Below are 21,463 nucleotides of genomic sequence, written 5' to 3'. Positions count from 1 at the left end.
GAGATACCGGCTAACCTGCCAGAGGGCATCATAGAGATGTGAGCATGTTTCATATTTTGTTTGTTTGTGATCGAAAATTGTCAGCAGATGTGAGCATCATAAACGTGCCACATTTTGGGCATCATCTGTGACAGATCTAGAGTAGACAGACGCACAGACATTCATGATATTTCAAACCCTCCATTTGGAGAGGCACCTGCACTGATGGAGCGAAGGTTTCAGACAAAAAACGTCCTCTCGAACGCCATCACACATACTGTACATAGAAATACATGGTGGAATGTTATGACAACAGTATTTGCAAACAAAACAGGCTGGAAGGGCGCACACCAGTAGTGCTGAGCAGGGCTGAGTGCAATAACCGCAATACCGCGGTTGCGTAATGCATACAGCGGTGTCGAGTTCATAACCGGCATTATTATTTTTACTATTTTTAATTATTATTTTTATTTATCTATTTAATTTAATTCAAAACATATTTTTTTGAGAGATACCGCCATACCGTCGGTAAACAGTGATTTATTACCGCGATAACTAAAAATCCATACCGCCCCGCCTTAGTGCTGAGGTGCTGACCACGGTGCAAAGGTATAAAAACTAAAAGAGAGGTCGCGCAGCTCGTAGCCACGATGCAAAAAAAGGAAACCAACGTTTCGACCTGACACAGAGGTCTTCTTCAGGGATGACAGCAGTATTTGAAAATTAATTTAGCTTCGCTTAGTTAGCGTACTGTAGCAGAGCCCCCTAACTGAACTTGGGAGTAACTGCACTCAGCCTGATGTGGTAAACCCCACCCATCTGGCACTACATGTGGGTTAAAACAAAATGTCTTGCGATCAAAGAGGTTGTTCAATTCCCTGTAGAGGGGGAAAGATCTTGCCTGGGGAAGTGAACAAAAACATGCTCTTCACTCCCACCAAAAACATCAGTGCCTCTCTCATGTGTGTGTGGAAAATGAAATCTTTATGTGCGGTCTCTCCGCAGTGAGATATTTAAGTCCTAAATGTCTTGTTCTACTCAGTATACATTGATGGTCATCTGGACGAAACGCAGGGCTTGTGACCAGTCTGTCACTGGTTTAGTCCCTACACTGGCTCGGAGAATGTCATCTTTAACCACTTAAACCCTCTATTCTTAGTAAAAATGGACCTGAGTTACGTACTGTACTTGGACCGCTTTTTTCCCCTCTACACCAACATTTCTTTAAAAAAATAGCCGATCTACAAGCTCCCAATGCGTCGCTAGGCGACGCATTCGTAGCTTCTAGATCGGCTATTTTTGCCAAACATTCTCCGCAGAATAGGGATGCCGGGGTTCAAGTGGTTAAATTATGACTCTTCCCTTATGAAATGACATTGAGGCGTTCTTGAGCAAGGCATTGAGGCAAAGGTGTGTAGTGCTATTTTTTGGAAGTAGGGGAGCACAGCACACCTATAAAGCATGTGCAAGTGTGCAATATGAAAACATTATGACTGCCCACCCTGACACAGTATTACATACATTACGAATAGCATTAAATGTGAATTACCTCAATAAATATACATGTCAGCAGATGATATGTGCGTGGTAACAACTAACACGTTTTGAAGGTGGAATTTGTTTTTTAGCAACAGAGGAGACGATGTTGCCTCTCGATGGGATTTATTTGCATTTGAAAACCATGGGAAGTGTTGAAAAACAAACACATAGACACGCTGTGCCGATTTGATTTCTTGGCACTGCATGAGGTCAAGTTGGTGGTTGATTCACCAAGATGAGCTACATCCTCTGTGTGTGTGTGTGTGTGTGTGTGTGTGTGTGTGTGTGTGTGTGTGTGTGTGTGTGTGTGTGTGTGTGTGTGTGTGTGTGTTTTTTCCTCCATATTTCCATAATGCATCCACACTCTTTTCTCTCTTCTCTCCATCCCTCTATCCTATTTTCTCGTTCCCTCGTTCTACAATTCTTTATCTCCCTCAAACTGTCTCTCCCACCCTCTTCCACCCCCCACTATTTTATTTCTCTCATGCACGCACGCACGCACGCACGCACACACACACACACACACACACACACACACACACACACACACACACACACACACACACACACACACACACACACACACACACACACACACACACACACACACACACACACACACACACACACACACACACACACACACACACACACACACACACACACACACACACACGTCTCAGTGGGGTGTGTGTGATAACTGTATTGATTGCTCTTCCCTGTTTGTTTATACAGAGGACAGCTTGCTGATTGCTGTGTGAGTAAAATAGCAATCCCCAATACTGCTATACCTCCACCGCATAAGTAATATACGTGCACATAGGCGCGTGACACACACACAAACTCAAACTAAATGCCACCACATTCACACACACACACACGAGCACCCACCCCCACACACACACACACACACACACACGCACAAAGTCAAACAAAATGCCGCCCCCACAGACGTGTATGGATTTGCCCACACACACATAAGAAATGCAGACGCATTCATGTATGCACAAAATATGCCTGCGCAAAGGTGCATGCATAAGCACACAGAGAAGCACATGCAAGTAAGACAGGCAAACAGACAGACACACACACACACACACACACACACACATAGAATAAAGTTGTGATCCATTATAATAAAGGTTGCTGCAGCCAGAGACAATGGAACATAATAGGATGATGTATTGTCAGTCTTCCAATGGGGACACACTCGTCTCTCTGGCTGCTGGCAGGGATGGCAGCCAGCGTGTGTGTGTGTGTGTGTGTGTGTGTGTGTGTGTGTGTGTGTGTGTGTGTGTGTGTGTGTGTGTGTGTGTGTGTGTGTGTGTGTGTGTGTGTGTGTGTGTGTGTGTGTGTGTTGTTTGCGTGCAAAAGTGTCAGCCTGTGCATAGCATACAAATGGCATGGTAGTGAGTGTACAATTGTGTGCTACAAATTAATTCCCAAAGTGCTTTCATCAAAACACGGGTCATTCTAAAATGCTTTACAGAACAGACACAAAAACATCAGCAGAGATGGATGTCATTGTGTGTGTGTGTGTGTGTGTGTGTGTGTGTGTGTGTGTGTGTGTGTGTGTGTGTGTGTGTGTAGACGCTCACCTGCCAAACCAATCTCCTGATTCAATCTGTCATTTAACCAAACAATCAGTCCATGTCCTCGCCCTATAGATCCTCTCATATTGACACTTCCCCTTACACATCCTTTGATATTGAACCCCTAATCGCCTTTGTCCTGACCTTGTTGTACTGCTCCCGGGTATAATTTACTACTTGTCGCGTGTGCAGATTGTCTTCGTTATTGCATGGCTGTTTCTTAATTCATTTTGACCCCCTGGGATTGTGCGTCCGGCTTGCCAGCAACGCATAGAGGTTTATTGAATGAAGGGAAGTGTAGCTAGACAGGGATGAGTGGAGAGCTTTTTTTTGGGGAAGTAGACACGGATACATTTTGACTTTACAATGACTTGAAGCAATGGATTTTTTTTGGACAGATAGGCAGGCCAAACAGACAGACAGACAGACTGGCTGTACTTTATGTACTGTAGATAATTTGACATAAATACCTTGGATATATATAAACGTAGCTATATACTGCAGATGGGTGAATGCATAGACAGATAATTGGAAGTGTGGTTAGACAGCATAAAGGTCTGGGGACAGAGTCAGAAGCGGGCAGGTAGAAGTAGGTGGAAGAAGAGGAGTGGGAGGACTGGTGCCCATTTATCATTTTGACAGCTGACCCTGCTGCTGGCCTTGAGACCTAAACGCTCCTCTCCTCCTCTCCCCTCCCCTCCCCTCGCCGCTCCTCTCCTCCTCTCTGAAGAAAGGAGGTGACAGACATACAGTACTGTGCAGGGGTCTTCAACGTTTTTCAGGCCAAGGACTCCTTTGCTGAGAGAGAGATGAAGCAGGGACCTTAAATGTGTGTTTTCAGACATTTAACGACTTGAACCCTCAATACTTAGTGAACTTGACCTTTGGCTCGGTACTCGGTCTGCTCTTTTTCCCCTGTACGCCCAAACTCTTGTTGTTCGTTGAGTATTGTTCATCGTTACTCTGCTTACACTGATCTCGCACTTGCGAGTCGATCGGGATAAGAGCGTAAATGCCTAAATTGTGAGTTGCAATTGTAATGTAAGTGTATACTGTCTGTCTGCCTGTCTTGCATGTCTGTAGACGCTTGGAACAGAACTTGATAAAGAACGTGCCAGCAGGAGCCTTCTCTGCCTACAAGAAACTCAAGAGGATGTAAGTATACCAACATCTGCATGCATGCACACACACACACACACACACACCGAGAGAGTGACATGAACAGCCCTTACTGAAACATGCTACTGTACATCATTCATTCTCTATGTATCTATCTATCTACAGTATGTATCTAAATGTATCTATCTATCTCAAGGTTTTTTCTTCAAACTACTTTTTTGGTCAACATTATTTGTCAGCAATACCAATTACAAAGTAAAAGGCACGTGAAATTCATTGTGCGCTGAGAAAAACACAGTAGCTACAGTCTCAAGAGTTAAGATGTTAAAAGTTCAGTGTTAAATGTGATTTGAATTTAAAACTAAGCTGCTTAAATAAAACATTTTCTTTTAAATATATATATATTTTTTTTAACTCTAAACTACCTATAAGTGCAACATGGTGCAAACTACATTGTCATAGGTCCAATTACATTAGCTATCTACTGTATCACCTGTTCAACTATATGTGGATTTATTTCCATCACTCCTACATTCTGTCACGTTCTCTCTCCTTGTCTGTCGTTGTCACTCTCTCTTCCAATCCTCTTCTCCATAGCACTCTCTTCTGACCTTGTTTAAATTAGTTCATCTATATTTTCCACTCTCTCTTGCCCCATCTTCTCTCTCTCCCTCTCTCTCTCTCTCTTCCCCTCGTCTTTATCTATATCCCTCTGTTTTATCCCTCTCTCCTTTCCCTACTTAAGTCTCCCTGTCTATCTGTCTCTCCTTGCTGTGACCTCTGCTGATGTATGCAGCCATCATTATTTGTCAGACATTCTAGGACATTCAATCTGACTGAAGCCCATTACTGACATGTCAGCTAATACACTTATACTATCTCTCCAATAACCCCCCCCCCTCTCTCTCTCTCCAGTGATTTGAGTAAGAACCAGATTTCTGACGTTGCTGCTGATGCATTTAGTGGCCTTCGCTCACTCACCTCACTGTAAGTAAAACACGCACACGCACGCACATGGACATGCACACGCACGCATATGCACTCACACAGGCACAGATTAGATGTGCATGTGAACATACACACAAGCGTGCACATTCAGATGGAAAATGTATTGAGTTGGTAAACATTGAGTGAGTGTGTGTGTATGCATTTGGCTTTGTGCATTAATCTGTTTGTACAAAATATGTCTTACTATGTTGTCCCGAAGGTGTGTGTGTGTGTGTGTGTGTGTGTGTGTGTGTGTGTGTGTGTGTGTGTGTGTGTGTGTGTGTGTGTGTGTGTGTGTGTGTGTGTGTGTGTGTGTGTGTTTGTTTTCCTGTGTGCGTTCTTGCAACTGCATCTGTCTGTGAGGGTCAGGGTGCACACAACACAAGCACTTACTCTATATGATAAATGTGAGTTTTATTTAATATTAAAGTAAGGATGAGCATATACACAGTAAAATCCTCTTTTAATTTATATTAAAAAAATGTATGTCATTTGGACTTGTAAGGGCCCATTTAGTTCCATTTTTATACTATCAGAGTTATATTAACACTGAGGTTTTTACTGTGTAGATCAGTGGTTCCAATCTTTTTAAGCTCGAGACCCAAAAGAGAACTTTTATGTCTCCCCGGGACCCAAACTAGTGAATTAAACGTTAAACGTTATTTCTTCTAATTTATGGACTTTCTTAGATTTATTTGTATTTTTATTTATCTATGTAATTTTATTTTTTTCATGACTTTTTTTATTTATTTTTTCAAAGTCTTTTGAAATAATAATAATTAAAAACAAAAGAGGAAATTACACCCGTGACCCACACAAATGTGCCTGTGACCCAGTCCAGACCCACTGTTTGGGAACTACTGGTGTAGATGCATGACGTTGTGGTGTTTGTGTTGGGGTTCTGCAGGGTTCTGTATGGCAACAAGATCGCTGAGCTGCCCAAAGGACTGTTTGATGGACTGGCCTCATTGCAACTACTGTAAGTACATAGTCTGTGTGTGTGTGTGTGTGTGTGTGTGTGTGTGTGTGTGTGTGTGTGTGTGTGTGTGTGTGTGTGTGTGTGTGTGTGTGTGTGTGTGTGTGTGTCTGTCCTCAACTGTATTAACCAATCTTGTCGTGTGTGTTTATTTTGGAAGCATTAATAAACAGATTGTGGGAGAGTGGGAAAGAGAGAGAGAGAGAGAGATGGAGGGAGGGAAGGAAAATAGATAGATGTAAGGAAGGAAAGAGAGAAAAGTGGAAAAAAGAGAATGATGGAGATATAGGGTTAACGAGAGAGACAGGATGATGGATGGAGGACGATAGACAGGGAGGGAAATGAGAGACAGAGAGAGAGAGAGAGAGAGAGAGAGAGAGAGAGAGAGAGAGAGAGAGTGGTGTGTTTTTGAATGCAGGTATGAGGAAAATGTCTCACATAACACCATTAGCATTTATATAGTCCTCCATTAGAAAGACATATCTCACATACCTTGTCATAACACTGCATAACGCTATAAAACGTGTGTGTGTGTGTGTGTGTGTGTGTGTGTGTGTGTGTGTGTGTGTGTGTGTGTGTGTGTGTGTGTGTGTGTGTGTGTGTGTGTGTGTGTGTGTGTGTGTGTGTGTGCGTGTGCGTGTGTGCGCGTGTGTGCATGTGTTTGGTTTAAGATATTGACTATTTGCGCAAGCAAAAGCAATTCTCTTAAAATAATATTAGAACGCTCATGCGTATTAGTGCACATGTGCATGCATGCATGCATGTCAATAAATGAATAGTGAACTATAAAATCTCCATTCCCTCCATCTGTCTGTCTGACTGTAAGCATTTGATGACAATGTTTTGGGGTTGTGTGCCAGTATGAAAAGGCACAGGGCAATGGGGAAGGCTTATGATAAAGTAAATATCATTACACTGCAACCAGAGTGACACGTTGTATGGAGACAAATCTTTGGACAGTGAACACGTTGAAACGTAGTGTGGCATGTCGACATCACTATAGGACAAACATGACGTTACAATGTTAAAGCCCAAAGGTCAGTTCCTAGTCCAGACATACTGTACCCTGTAGCATGTACTGTACTATAGGACTGACCAGTGGTGGAAAAAGTACTCAAATGTTTTACTTAAGTAAAAGTATCAATACTGCAATATAGTAAAATAATAAGTAAAAGTCCGGAATTAAAAATGTACTTGAGTAAAAGTACAAAAGTATTGGTATCAAAGTGTACTTAAAGTACCAAGTAAAGTAAAAGTACTATAAAATGTTTGAAAATAGCAGATCTACAAGCTCACAACGCGATGAAAATAGCTTGTAGATCGTCTATTTTCAAGCCTAGGTATAAAATAGGGCTAAAGTGGTAAATGTATGTTTTATAATGTAATAATTATAATTTATATCTGCAAAGTAACTTCCCATAATTGTAGTGGAATAAAAGTACAATATTTGCCTCTGAGATGAAGTAAAAGTATAGACAATTGGGAATACTCAAGTAAAGTAAAAGTACCTCAAAATTGTACTTAAGTACAGTACTTGAGTACATGTACTTAGTTACTTTACACCACTGGGACTGACATAGCGATCTTGACAAACTTCACCAATTGGAACAAAACGACGTAACAAGAACAGTCTTGGTGTGACTAAGGGATTTGCTGAAAAATATATGTTTTTACGTGCGTAGATTGTCAAACACAATGCAACTGAACTGACAAGTTGGCATTTCAATCTGGAGCCTTTTGGCTAGTGGTGGAGGAACAAGAGTGTTGTAATCATAGTGTACATTCCATGAGCTGGATAGACAGCTTCAATTTCAGTCCATAGCCTCGCAGGACGCATATCCCATAGCCTGGAAGGACAACTGCTCTGCAATAAGGAATTCGCAAAAATTGACCAATTAGGCCTGCATGTCAGGGTGTACCTCTTCCATCACTGGACACTGATCGACCGAGTACTTTGTGAGATTATTTGTGAACAGACACACAGATGCCCAGACACACACACACACACATACGCGCACACACACGCACACACACAAATGCGCGCACACACACGCACAACATAGGGCTGATTGCAATAGCTCTGCCTGGCAGAAATATCGAGTGAATGTATTTCATACCCATGTCTCACCACATCAGTGGTTCATATTAAACCTATGGGGCATATCTACATGATGCAATTTAAACGATCTGCTAGAATGGCTTAGAGGTCGCTCAGCGGGAGGAGGAATATGTATTTTAATATTTCATGTACTGACCGGGTTGAAGCCCGCTAACATCAAATATTCACTCTATTCAGTCAAATGTTGAAATAGTTAGTCTATCATAAATTCAAAGAGAATCCGTATTTTCATATGGGCAGCATATCATTCTGAAACGATTGAAATTATTTTCATTAGGTCTGCCACATAATGTTTAAACACCTCTCTATACTTGTAAACTTGACCTTGAGTTGGCTCTGTACTTGTTTTTCCCTCTACAACAAACCTCCCTCGCCAAAAACAGCCTATCTACAAGCTCACAACATGTTGTGTAACTGTTGATTATCTTATTACCAATTATTCTATCGATTACTTTTCGAGAAGCACATTACATTTTCGGGATTTCAATTTTTTCAAACCTATATCAGTGGATATCAATATGAAAAAACTCTTGATAGATTTCAATTAAATAAATTAATTAATCTGATTGACCACTTCAGCCCTATTATATACTTCGTTCTACAAGAGTGTCACACGAAAGATCACAAATAGCCGATCTACAATCTCACAATGCGTTGTGATGTGAAATGTTGTGAGCTTGTAGATCTGATCTTTCCATGATATTTCCAAAAAATCTGATTAAATCAGTTAGTTTGATTAACACCCTAACACCATGCCCATCTACTGCTCTCCACAGTATACTGCCTGAATACTGTAGTCATTTTTGCTGTGTCTTTTTGAAAGACCTATATATTCGTGTGCGTTGACAATAGCCCTGCATCAGTTGTTTAAGGTTTCGCAATCACTGCCAAAATCTCCACCTCATATTGAAAAGTGAAATGTGCTTGGGATTTGGATATTGATCAAGTTACAAGAGATGCTTATGTTAAATCTTGGTTATTATCGTTTGAACACCGGCTTACACTGTAAATCGCTGAGTGTTCATTTAACTCTGAAAGTGTAAAAAAATCTATTTTTACAGGCGTTTGGCTGTGACTTTTACAGGCTTTTTCTATATACAGCTATAATGGGAGGAGGAAGCAATAATGAGACAATTTCTTCTTTGTTGTCACTCGTCCAACATGGCAGTCCCTTATAATGGCTTGTACAGCCTGTTCCATCACAGTGGTCTTGCAGGTCCTGAGGTTGTAAAACATCCTCTACGTGCAAAGGGTCGTGTAAACCTTCAATCGATATTGAAATTTAAAAAAAATCAAATTGAATCTAGAAAACTGGGCCCATGAGGTTCTTAACACGACAGCAACAATACATTTAATATGACTTCTAGCTACTGGTCTGCTGTTTAGTGTGTGCGTGTGCGTGTGTGTGTGTGTGTGTGTGTGTGTGTGTGTGTGTGTGTGTGTGTGTGTGTGTGTGTGTGTGTGTGTGTGTGTACTTTGTTTTACTGGTGCAGTTTCAGGTAATTAGTTCCCCCTGTGAGCTGCCTAATGATGCATGGGTATGTTGCAGAGTGGCCAGAGAGAGAGAGAGAGAGAGAGGGGGGGTGAGAGAGTGTGTGTGTGTGTGTGTGTGTGTGTGTGTGTGTGTGTGTGTGTGTGTGTGTGTGTGTGTGTGTGTGTGTGTGTGTGTGTGTGTGTGTGTGTGTGTGTGTGCGTGTGCGTGTGCGTGTGCGTGTGCGAGTGTGCGTGTGTGTGTGTCATTGCAGGCGCTCGTTACGATAGTTTGAAATGGTTAAGCTCTGGTGTTGTTAATCACCTGTCAGACAGAGTTTAACTGAAGAGAGAGAGAGAGAGAGAGGGAGAGAGAGAGGGGGGGGGGTAGAGAGAAGAAGAGAAAGAGAGGGATGGCTACCTAGCCACAGTGAGGGAGATGGGGACAGAAAAAGGGGAAGGAGACAGAAGGAGAGGTATCAGGCCACCTGGCTATATTAGTTAATGGTGTTATTATGAAAGGTAGGAGGAGGAGTGGACGGAGAGCTGGACGGAGGAAGATTGCGACCGGCAAGTCCCCATCTCTTCTATTTTGTCTTGCCAGCCCCCGTCTGTCTTCCTCTGCTACCGGCAAATTTAATTTTCACCTGTTCCTCACCCACTCTCTTCCTCTAACTCTCTCAACTTCTGTCTCTCTCCCATCTCCTCCCATCAAATTAAGTTATTAAACCAGCCAAAAGCAGATATTCTGCTTTCACTCTGGTGCCTAAATGAGAAATGAAAAAATAGAAGAGAAAAACAAAAGAAAGAAAGAAAGAAAGACCATTGCTGTCATGGCCAGAAAGAATCCAATCTTGACTGGCTGGGAGGAGAGGACAGGAGAGGAGAGGAGAGGAGAGGGGAGGAGAAGAGAAAGGGGAGAGGAGAAGACAGGAGAGGAGAGGGGAGGAGAGGAAAATGAGAGAGTTGCCGTATAAGCAGAAAACTTGCAGATAATATCATTTGTCTCATTATCTGCATACTTGTCTTGTTTCTTGTGTAGAATGAACTAAATATACCTGCAGTATGCTATATCTATAACTATATTCACCTTATTCCTGGCCACGCCCACCACTTCCGGTCTAACGTAGGGGTGGTAGGGAATCCCATATCCGATCTGAGTGTGAAACATACTCAATGGGTTTCCGGTGTGCTTGCATTACACATATCAGTAGATGGCGTTGAAACAACGTTCAAGAATGCCAACCGCCATAAAATAAGGTGAATACCTGAACAAATGTCAATGAATGAATGTGTCCCTCCCTGTTGCATATCCAGGCTGCTTAACGCCAACAAGATCAACTGTCTGAGAGTCAACACCTTCCAAGACCTCCAGAACCTCAACCTGCTGTCGCTATACGACAACAAACTACAGACCATTAGCAAGGGGCTGTTCGCACCGCTGCGCTCCATCAAAACCCTGTGAGTGTACACACAATACAGACTGACACACACACACGCTCTGTTCTGACAGCAAACTACAAACTTACCAAGGATGCATTATCAAGACCAGCGCTTCTCAAACATTTTGTTAAGGACCCCCCAAATTGATATATATTTGGCTTCGGACCCCCATCTGAAGACGTTTTGTGTCAGGCTCCCCCCGAAGAGAAGATTTATGTCAAAAATAGCAGATGTACTTAGTAGATCTGCTGTTTTTGAATAGCTAACGTATAAATGGATAAAGTGGTTGGTGGTGGATTTTGCTGGGGACCCCCTGGACCAATGGGGGTCCCCGGACCCCACTTTGAGAACCAATGATCTAGACCATTGGTTCTCAAAGTGGGGTCCGGGGACCCCCAGGGGTACTTGAGGGGGTTCCAGGGGGTCCCCAGCTAAATGATGGACAGGGACCAAATGGACCCTTATGGGTCTGTAACTCTGAGAGTTAAATTAACATTGATTTTACAATATGAATTGGGGTCCCAGAGACATACATGCCATTAAATGGGGGTCCGTAGCCTAATGCATGTCAAACTGAGGGTCCTTGAAATTAAAATGGTTGAAAATCACTACTAGAGAGCCGTAAAAAATCTTCTATTACGGGGGTCCGTGGCTTATCTTTTCAAATGGGGGTCCGTGGGCTAATACGTGTCAATTTGGGGGTCCTTGGCACGAAAAAGTTTGAGAACCACTGATCTAGACTGTCTCTCTCCCTACCACGCAGCCACCTGGCCCAAAACCCCTTTATGTGTGACTGTCACCTGAAGTGGCTGGCCGACTACCTGTTCGACAACCCCATAGAGACCAGCGGCGCCCGCTGCAGCCACCCACGGCGGCTAGCCAACAAACGCATCAGCCAGGTCAAAGGAAAGAAGTTCAGGTGCACAGGTAGGAGGACACGCCTTAAAAACCTCAACAGTTTCCCTTGTTTTCTACAGTATCTCTCTCTCTCTCCATTTCCCTCCCCATCACTTATTTCCTGTCCTATACGCAAGGCGAGTTTTATTTGTATGGTGCATTTCAACATCAAGACAATTCAAAGTGCTTTACACAATATGTTAGAGCATTATGACACAGATAAGACACACATTTTAATATAATTAAAAATAGTTATCAAATAGTTAAGAGAAAATAGAAAATAATTATAAGTTAAAATAAAACAAAAAATACGAGAATATGGGAGTTACAAATATTGTCTTTCATACTTAAAAACATACACAATATAATATAGCTTTACAATAATTAACTCTGCAGGTATCGTAAGCCGTAACCTGCAGTCACCGGCTGTGCGTCTGTGAGTGCATTAGTACATAACTGTATTTATTTGTGGTTCAGTGTGCTGTATGTGTGTGTACATGCTCAATTTGTGTGTTGTAAATATTGTGTGTAAGGGACTAAATGGAAGAGACTCCCACAGCTGTTTGGACACACCCTCTGCTTTAGCCCCTCCTAATGTATGTCCCTTGGCCCCTCCCTCTCATTGCATTTTTCCGTCCTCTGTGGACATCCTACTCTGTTTCTATGGGCAACTCTCTACACCCGCCTTCTTCCTGTGTGGACCCGCCTTCTATTGGTGCAGTTGTTTCATTGTCCCCCTCTTCTGTATGGACCCTGCCTCTGATTGGTGCAGCTCTCTTGTTGCCCCGCCTTCTTCCTGTGTGGACCCGCATTCTGACTGGTCAGTGCCGCTGTCTCTTGTGCTTGATCTAACCATGTGGCCCCGCCTATTGTGACATCACATGGTTCCGTCAAGCGCCAGGGACCGCCCAGCACACACCCACCTGCCACCTCCCAGCCATCAGCACGCAAGGAACCGCTAGATTACGCCAGCCTTTGCCAGCCAATCACATGCCAAGGAGTACAGACCAAGGGGTGGTCAAATAGCTGCTATATGTACACGACTATTCTACTGTTATACATGATAAACCATTAACTGTCAAACTAGAAAGTTGAACTAGTAGAGCTGAAATATATTCACGTATGTAGAGTGTAGAGTGTACATGGTCTTTGTGTTTGAAATGAGTGAGCCTGACAATGAAAACCATAAAAGCATAATCTCAAATATTTTACTAGTCTACGAGATGTTTATTTGTTCCTCTACACTTGAGGTCATTCTAGTGGCTCAACAACAACTCCAGGTACCCTGTTTTTAAATGGGAAACAGCATAACTAAGCTCTCATTCCCCTGACACATAAATAACAATGATTGAAATCCTACATAAATTACCGTCATAAAAGGTGTTCAGCAGTGTAAAGCATGAGTGCAAAATTATTATGATGTAAGGTTGTCAGTCTGTCTGTCTGTCTGTCTGTCTATTGCATGTATTTATGTATGTATGCAAGTACTGCATATATATATATATATATATATATATATATATATATATATATATATATATATATATATATATATATATATATACATTAATTATATCGTCTCTGTCGGGTGGAAAACCTCATATACCAAAACCTTTCAGGATTCAAATAAGAAAACAGCAGATCTACAAAGCTGGAGCTTGCAGATCTGCTACTTTTGATGCTTGCGTGTAACGCTGTAGTATGATCAAGTAGGGCGTTAATTTACGAAAAAACTGCCCGACAGCAACGATATATACTGTATATGGAAATGGCGTTGAAGATTTGGGCTGAAACACAGCCATGCGGGTCGCGGCCATAGCTCAGCTATACACACCTCTAGGACGTGTTGGTGGTATTAGCAATAGCCGTAGGCCTACTGCTGTGCTCTCAGTTGAAACCAGTGTATAACCGAAGTATAGAGCTTATAACTGCACCCGCCTCCTCCTTCAAATTGTCCAATAGCATGGCAGAGCTTTAGTGACTGGCATGGCTGATCCCATCTTCTCCCATGAATGGAAACTCCTCCCCTTTCTGCCCCCCCCCCCAACCCTCCGAGAAGAGAGTCAAATGTCTGAGTCACAGCTCCTATCCTCATCCTGGGAAAATGTCAGTCTTTCCTGTCTCCTTATGTGTAATAACCCATTCAATCTGGACGCATCTACAAATGTCTTCTAAATGCAGTTTTCTGAAAAACGTATGTTGCTATAATATCAGTGGTTCTCAAACGTGTTCATGGACCACCCAACGTGATATGTAAAAGATTTTGTTCCACGGACCCCTCAGAAGCAAAGATTTGAGTTACAAATGTTCGCTTTAAAAATATACGTATTCAAAGTTTTGCAAAAATGTTCATGATTTCTCTAAAATAGCGGATCTACAAGCTCGTAGCACGGCACTCGGTGCAGCGCTATGAGCTTGTATATCTGCTATTTTTGAATAGCCAAAGTATAAAATAATGGCTTTAGCTCAAATCTAAAATGACACTGATGCGTTCCTGGATTTAATGGGTTAAAAATAATAATAAAATTACTTTTTTCCTTCCTCATTTCCCTTGTTACTGTGTCTCTGGCCTCCTCTCTTCCTTTCCAGCCATTTTCCTTCCTCTCAGCTCTGACTTTGTATCGAACTTGCTCTCCCCACGCACTTGTCCGCTCTCACCGTCTTGTATTTGACATAGCTCTGCCACTGAGCCAACAGCAACGCAACGCACACGCACACGCACACGCACACACACACACACAGTCCAAATCCAGGCGGGTTACAGCTATCGGACACTCAGCTGGTGGTCTGACTGCTTAACGAGGACCATATACTTTTATCTGCCCTGCCAGTATCCACTGCCCTGCAGACAGAGTGGTAGAGAGGGAGAGATAGAAAGATAAAGGAAGTATAGAGTCTGCACTCTTTTGGTGAGAGGGAGAGAGAGAGAGAGAGCTGACAACAGGCAGGCAAACGCGAAGAGAATAGAAAATAGAAAGGGGGATAACAGCAACAGCAGACAGCTGGAGGGAGACTGCACAGATAGACAAATAAGGGAAGGAAGGAGTGACAGAGAGACAGAGAGAGAGGGGGGGGGAGAGAGGGAGAGACAGAGAGAGACACAGACAGAGACACAGAGAGAGAGGGCAAGATGATAACCATTAACTGTGTGTGGCTTCTGCATGATGTAAAGCAGATCCCTCTCCACGGCAGCCATAAATAATACGAGTTTAGATTAATCTCCAAACAACAGATACAACCTCTTGCACAAAGTTGCTGAACCACAACATCCTGGTATAAATATATGTATCTATCTCACATGTCTCAGCAGAGCATGCGTAAGATGATCTGGGTGGTTTGTCTGATAATGCGATTCACTCTCTGGGTGTCGTCATACAATTCCCCCAATCCGGAGATAAACTGTCCTACATGGCCAACCTACGTATACTGTTGGCCTCTTCACAGTTACTGTTAATGTCCTCGAATGCTCAAATCAAGGGTAAACCTTAAAAGTAGGTTTTGGGGGAGCGCCTAGGGATTTGAACCAGCAACCTCACGGTTGCACTCTACTCTTTCTGGGGTGTTGTCGAGCACAAACGAACAGTCATACACAAAGTCATGTCTAATGGCGGCTTGCCATGAGTTCTCACTGCATCTAATGATTGAAAATGGAACAAAATATGATCTGTGTGTTTGTTGTTTTGCCTAACATTGTATTTCCAATCTCTAAATGTTGTAGATAGAATGATATTTTAGTTGTCTTTGGTATATGTAAATGTGTTAATACGATAAATAGTGATGCGGAAAATTGTGAAAAATAGTTACAGCATCTTATATTATGTGTATTTGAAACATCTGATGATTTCTCTTTGGTTTCCCCTCTTAAATGTGTCTGTCTATCTGTAATTTCATCTGTTCCTCTGTCTGTCTGTCTGTCATCCTGTCTGCCTGTCTGTTCTTCCTCTATATACTGTATACCCCCCCCCTTCTTGCTTTCAATCCATCTCTTTCTCTTTCTATCCATCTCTCTGCTCTCTCTCTGGGTCCATGTATTCATCCCTTGTGTTTCATTCCCTCATACAATCTCTCCGCCCTCTCCCTTCCTCTCCTCTCCTCTCCAGGTCAGGAGGACTACCGTAGTCGTCTGAGTGGCGAGTGTTTCCAGGACCTGGTGTGTCCAGAGAAGTGCCGCTGTGAGGGGACAGTAGTGGACTGCTCCAACCTCAAACTCACCCGCCTTCCTGCACACATCCCAGAGCACACCACAGACCTGTGAGTCTCTCTCTCTCACACACACATGCACGCACGCCAGTGTTGATTTCGTCGACTAAAACTATGACGAAAAATGTTCGTCGACTACCTTTTTTCACTGACGGAAACAAAATAAAAACAAAATAAAAACTAAGCTACGATGACTAAAACTAAGACTAAATATATTGTCAATTTCGTCAACAAATAAAAACTAGACTAAAATGTTAGTGAGGGACTAGTGGAGAAGAGATCCAGTAGAACTAAAAGACACGTAAATTTATGTTTGGTTGCGCTCAGGCGTTGCGCTCTGAAAATAGCAGATCTACAAGCTCACAACGCGTCGCGCTGCGACGCGTTGTGAGCTTGTAGATCGGCTATTTTCAGCATGCAACAAAGTGTAAAATCAGCCATTACGACGCCATCAAGGCACCACCAAAATACATTTTAGTCGACTAAATCAACCGTAGTTTCGACTAGAATCTTATGATATTTAGTCAACTAAAACTAGACAAAAACTAAAATATTCCAGATGACTAAAATATGACTAAAACTAAATGGAATTTTATTCAAAAGACTATGACTACAGCTAATCAAAATTTGCTGTCAAAATCAACACTGACGCACGCACGCACGCACACATACTCATTCATATGCATAAGAGTATATGAATGCACTGATATGCATGCACATGCAGTATGCATATACTCACATACTGTATGTGCACTCATAAGTGTGTGCGCACACACACACACACACACACAAACAGATGCACACACAATGTGCAATGCATGTACAATGTGCACACATACAGTAGCCCATACTCATGGCAGTAAGTACTCTCTCTCTAGAGCACGGGGTCTTCAACAGGGGGTCCTCAGAGTTACTACAGGGGGTCCCCCAAAGTCTTTGTGTGGTGATGGGGAACGTGTGGAGGGGAAAAGAGCAGACCAAGTACAGGGCCAAAGGTTAAGTTGACTAAATATTGAGGGTTTAAAAGGTTAACTGTCTGAAAATACACATGAATCCAACTACCATATCTATGAAATCTATGAAAAATAAACAATTTTATACAACATGAAGTTGGGGGGGGTCCCTGTTTCATCCTTCTCAGCTAAGGGGTCCTTGGCCTGAAAAACGTTGAAGACCCCTGCTCTAGTCTATATGTATTTTTCTGTCTTTTTACTCTTTCTATCTCTCCATCTCTCTCTCCGTTCCCATCTCTATTTCTCTGGCTGACATTATCAATGTCGCCTCTCATTTTTAAGCCCTGAGACTGAGTGACTTCTCCCAAGCAGTTCATCTGTCTTGTTCAGAGTCCCATGGGACTCATCACAATGTCTGTCTCTAGGCCTTTAGATCACAATACAGGAACATACAGTACTGCACGTATAATCAGATTACAATAATCAGATTAGATTTTCAAACATTAAATATTAATGCAAATAAATATGCACAGAGTGTAAGTTGGTAGCGCTTCATAATTCATTATGGAAACGTCCCCGAACCGTCACGTTAAACGGTAGTGAGACGCAGAATTGTAGTACTGGAGGTTGGATGTCTTATGACATCCAACTATAGATATCGTCACTTGTTGGACAGAAACATTTGAATCTTTTTCATAAATGAATGCCCTATGTTATACTATGACAGTGTCACACAAAAGTACCGAAAATAGCTATAGATCTACAAGCTCACTACGAAATCTTTTGACATAATGTATCTTTGAAATGAAAATATGTCACAAAGTAACAAAAAATAATATTGATAATTAATAGCACCAGTATCCTACAAGCAATTAGTGTCCCAACTCTTTCTTTTTCTCCCTTTCTGTCTATGTTCCTGTTTATCTTTCTCTCTCTCCCCCTCTCTTCTCTCCTCTAGCTCCCTCGTTCACACCTCCCCTTCCCTCCCCTGTTCCCAGGGTGTTTCTTGTCAGAAAACGAACGTGTCCTTCACGGCCAGTTAGCGGGCACATCAAACTGTTGGGTTGTTGTTTTTCAATGCCATTCCTTTCCTTCTTGCATTTACTTTTTTGTTGCCTTTTCTTGTCTGTCTGTCTCGCTCTATCTCTCTCTGTGTCTATCTGTCTCTCTATCCTTGTCTCTCATTCTTGTCCAAGTTCAAATTAATATTCAAATTGGCATAATTGGCTGTTGAATGTCTTTATAGAGCAGCATGCAGTAAAACCCTCCCTCTCTCTCTATCGCTCACCCCATGTCTTCCCTGAGAACACAACCATCTAGCAGGTTTTCACAAGACCGCACATATTCACTCACACACCTCGCTCACGCACAAGCCATTCTGTGCCCTCTACCCTGCCTTATCAGGGGAAATCAGAAGAGGGTGTAGCTGAGCTGAAGGCTTATCATTCTTCCTCTTGCCCTCCCCTCCCTCTCTCTCTCTCTCTTCCCACAGGCCATAAAAATCCTTGACAGAGGCCTTGAAAGTACTTAGTGTGTTTGTAGCACCAAAAGCATTAGTTGGCCGTAACTGACACGTGCATTCTGTGATTAAGCTGATTCTTATTACCATTATTATTAGTAGCAGTGACTTCCACTGGTACCTTGTCTCATTCTTCTCTCTCTCTCTCTCTCGCTCTCTCTCTTAAAAGTTGTTCCCCCCAGCATTGACGCACACAAATACACAATCGCTCTCTCTCTCTTTCTCTCTCTCACACACACACACACACACACACACACACACACACACACACACACAGAACGAGAGAGAATAGCCTTTTAGCGTTTTAGAGTTTTAGTACAAATTACCTCCATAAAGCAGATGTCTAGCTCCCTATCTCTCTAAGCGTGGTCTCCTGGCTTAGTGCATTGTGGGTATTGATGACCACATAGAAAAGATTCATGGCCGTCTCTTCCTCCTCCGTTTCTGTTCTACTACTTCCTCACCAACCATACCTCTCTGCTCCATCTCTCCTCTTGCCTTCTCTTTTGTCCACCTTTCTTCTGTTCTCTTCTTCACTTGTGAACACCCCCCCCCCTTCCCGGTTTTCTCCTGTCTGTTCTTACCTCTGCTGTGCTTTTTCTCTATGCTCATACCTCACAAGTCACTGAAGGCCTATTAACCTTCAAATGCTCATTCCCCCTTCTCTCCTCTTTTCTATCTCTCCATTTTGTGTGTGTGTGTGTGTGTGTGTGTGTGTGTGTGTGTGTGTGTGTGTGTGTGTGTGTGTGTGTGTGTGTGTGTGTGTGTGCGTGTGCGTGTGCGTGTGGGAGCGAGAGAGAGAGAGAAAGAGAGGAGGTTTTTTTCGGGATCTGCCAGTTATTTTCACCCATTGTTTTTAAGTGACGTGATTTATCGAAGAGTGAAAGTCCCAACCCTTTTACCGTACATCTCCCCCTCTCTCTCTCCTCCATCTATCTCCCCTCCCTCCCTCCCTTTCTCTCTTCTCTTCCCTCTTCCTCTAGGCGTCTGAATGACAATGAGCTCACAGTCCTGGAGGCTACAGGAACCTTTAAGAAGCTGCCCAACCTGCGTAAGATGTATGTATACTATAACATATGTTTATTTACCTCTACATTGCATGTATGATATGAACTCCCTGCTGCGATCACCTAGAGATTTATTAGACCCAGTATGAAGTATGAAGTATGAATACAGGCTGAATTTAGGATGATTCAATTTGAGGATTAAACTGTTCTGGTATCTGTATATGGAATTTTTGAATTCATATTATATTAATATTTGAATAAAGAATATCACCTGAGTATCTGTTTTAGAGGTTGGTTGTAAAGGACTACGGCAGATGCCTGCCAATAATTGTTGATTACCAAATATTTTTGCTCTTATGTACAGTACCCATATGATATACACAAGATGTAACAATAAAGAAAGATCACTCACAGTGACTAACACAGTTTGGCCCTTTACAGTAGCTTGCACTTAGGTCATATACTGCTGTATCTGCCATTTTATCACTCCCCTCACCCAACGCAGATAAATGCTGAGTTGGTGATAATATTGAATCTCGGCCATATCTGTTACCAATATTTTTCACAGTATATGGATACAGACAGTATGGATTATTCACCGATCTTGCACTTTGTAAGTCGCTCTGGATAATAGCTTCGGCTAAATGCTTGAATTATAAAGTGGATGGCATAACATGAAGGGACATGGGGATGGAGGGGAGGAGAAAACGGGTGAGAAAAGGGAAGATAACGGGATCAAAGGCAGTGGAGGAAGACATACATGAAGCAGGAGAAGGAGGAAAGGATGGAAGGTACAGTAGGTGTAGATGGAGGAAGGGAAGGAGGGAGGGATGGAGAGGGAGGGAAGGAGTGAAAATTAAATTGAAATGGAAGATGGGCCTTCACTTCAGATTTACAGTCCTTATCTACAACGTACTTGTGTGCATGTGTGTGTGTGTGCGTGTGTTTGTGCATGTTTTTGCGAGTGCGCATGTGTTTGCGTCGAGGTAAGATGGAGGGAGACGGAGCAGAGAACGTCGCTTGATTTATTGACGAGGAAATTGCTAACCATCTAACAGTGTCACTGACAGTATAGATTGACCATAGCCTATTTCAATTTACCTAGCTTTCTCAATTCCTCTCCTCTCTCCTCTCCTCTCCTCTCCTCTCCTCTACTCTCCACTCCTCTCCTCTCATGTCCTCTCCTCTCTCATCTGATAAAGGCAGCAGAAGCTAATAGGCACGACTTCAAATTACAGTAGCTGTGACAATTACTGTCTCAACTTATTGTCTGAGCAGACTCACTTCTCATTTTCATTATATTTGTGTGTGTGTGTGTGTGTGTGTGTGTGTGTGTGTGTGTGTGTGTGTGTGTGTGTGTGTGTGTGTGATCATTATCTTCTTAGCTGTTGTGTGTGACCACTGGTTTCATATCAGGAAATCTATTGTACAAGACAAAGAGGAAAAGCCGTTATTAGCTAGGGAACATGATTAATACCCACAATTAAATTGGGATAGTGTGTGAGTGTGAGGGCATGTGTGTGCGTGTGTGTACAGCTGTGCATGCAGTAGGCAAATGCGCAAGCTTTTTTTGTGTGTGTGTGTGTGTGTGTGTGTGTGTGTGTGTGTGTGTGTGTGTGTGTGTGTGTGTGTGTGTGTGTGTGTGTGTGTGCGCAGGTGTGCA

General features: G+C 42.6%; 1 protein-coding gene across 1 annotated transcript in view; it reads left to right on the top strand.

Moving 5' to 3' along the window:
• Positions 1-21,463, top strand: part of slit3 (slit homolog 3) — a 280,042-nt gene that overhangs the window by 204,890 nt on the left and 53,689 nt on the right. The window contains exons 9-16 of the mRNA XM_084041902.1: positions 1-38; positions 4,194-4,265; positions 5,145-5,216; positions 6,124-6,195; positions 11,099-11,242; positions 11,988-12,151; positions 16,222-16,372; positions 19,777-19,851. The exon at positions 1-38 is cut by the window's left edge and continues 107 nt beyond it. Of these exons, the coding sequence (XP_083898028.1) occupies positions 1-38; positions 4,194-4,265; positions 5,145-5,216; positions 6,124-6,195; positions 11,099-11,242; positions 11,988-12,151; positions 16,222-16,372; positions 19,777-19,851 (788 nt within the window). The remainder of the gene's footprint in view (positions 39-4,193; positions 4,266-5,144; positions 5,217-6,123; positions 6,196-11,098; positions 11,243-11,987; positions 12,152-16,221; positions 16,373-19,776; positions 19,852-21,463) is intronic.

Source organism: Gymnoscopelus microlampas (assembly GCF_963454915.1).
Source record: "Gymnoscopelus microlampas genome assembly, chromosome: 18".
Taxonomy (NCBI): domain Eukaryota; kingdom Metazoa; phylum Chordata; class Actinopteri; order Myctophiformes; family Myctophidae; genus Gymnoscopelus; species Gymnoscopelus microlampas.
This window is presented reverse-complemented; position numbering and strand designations above follow the sequence as displayed.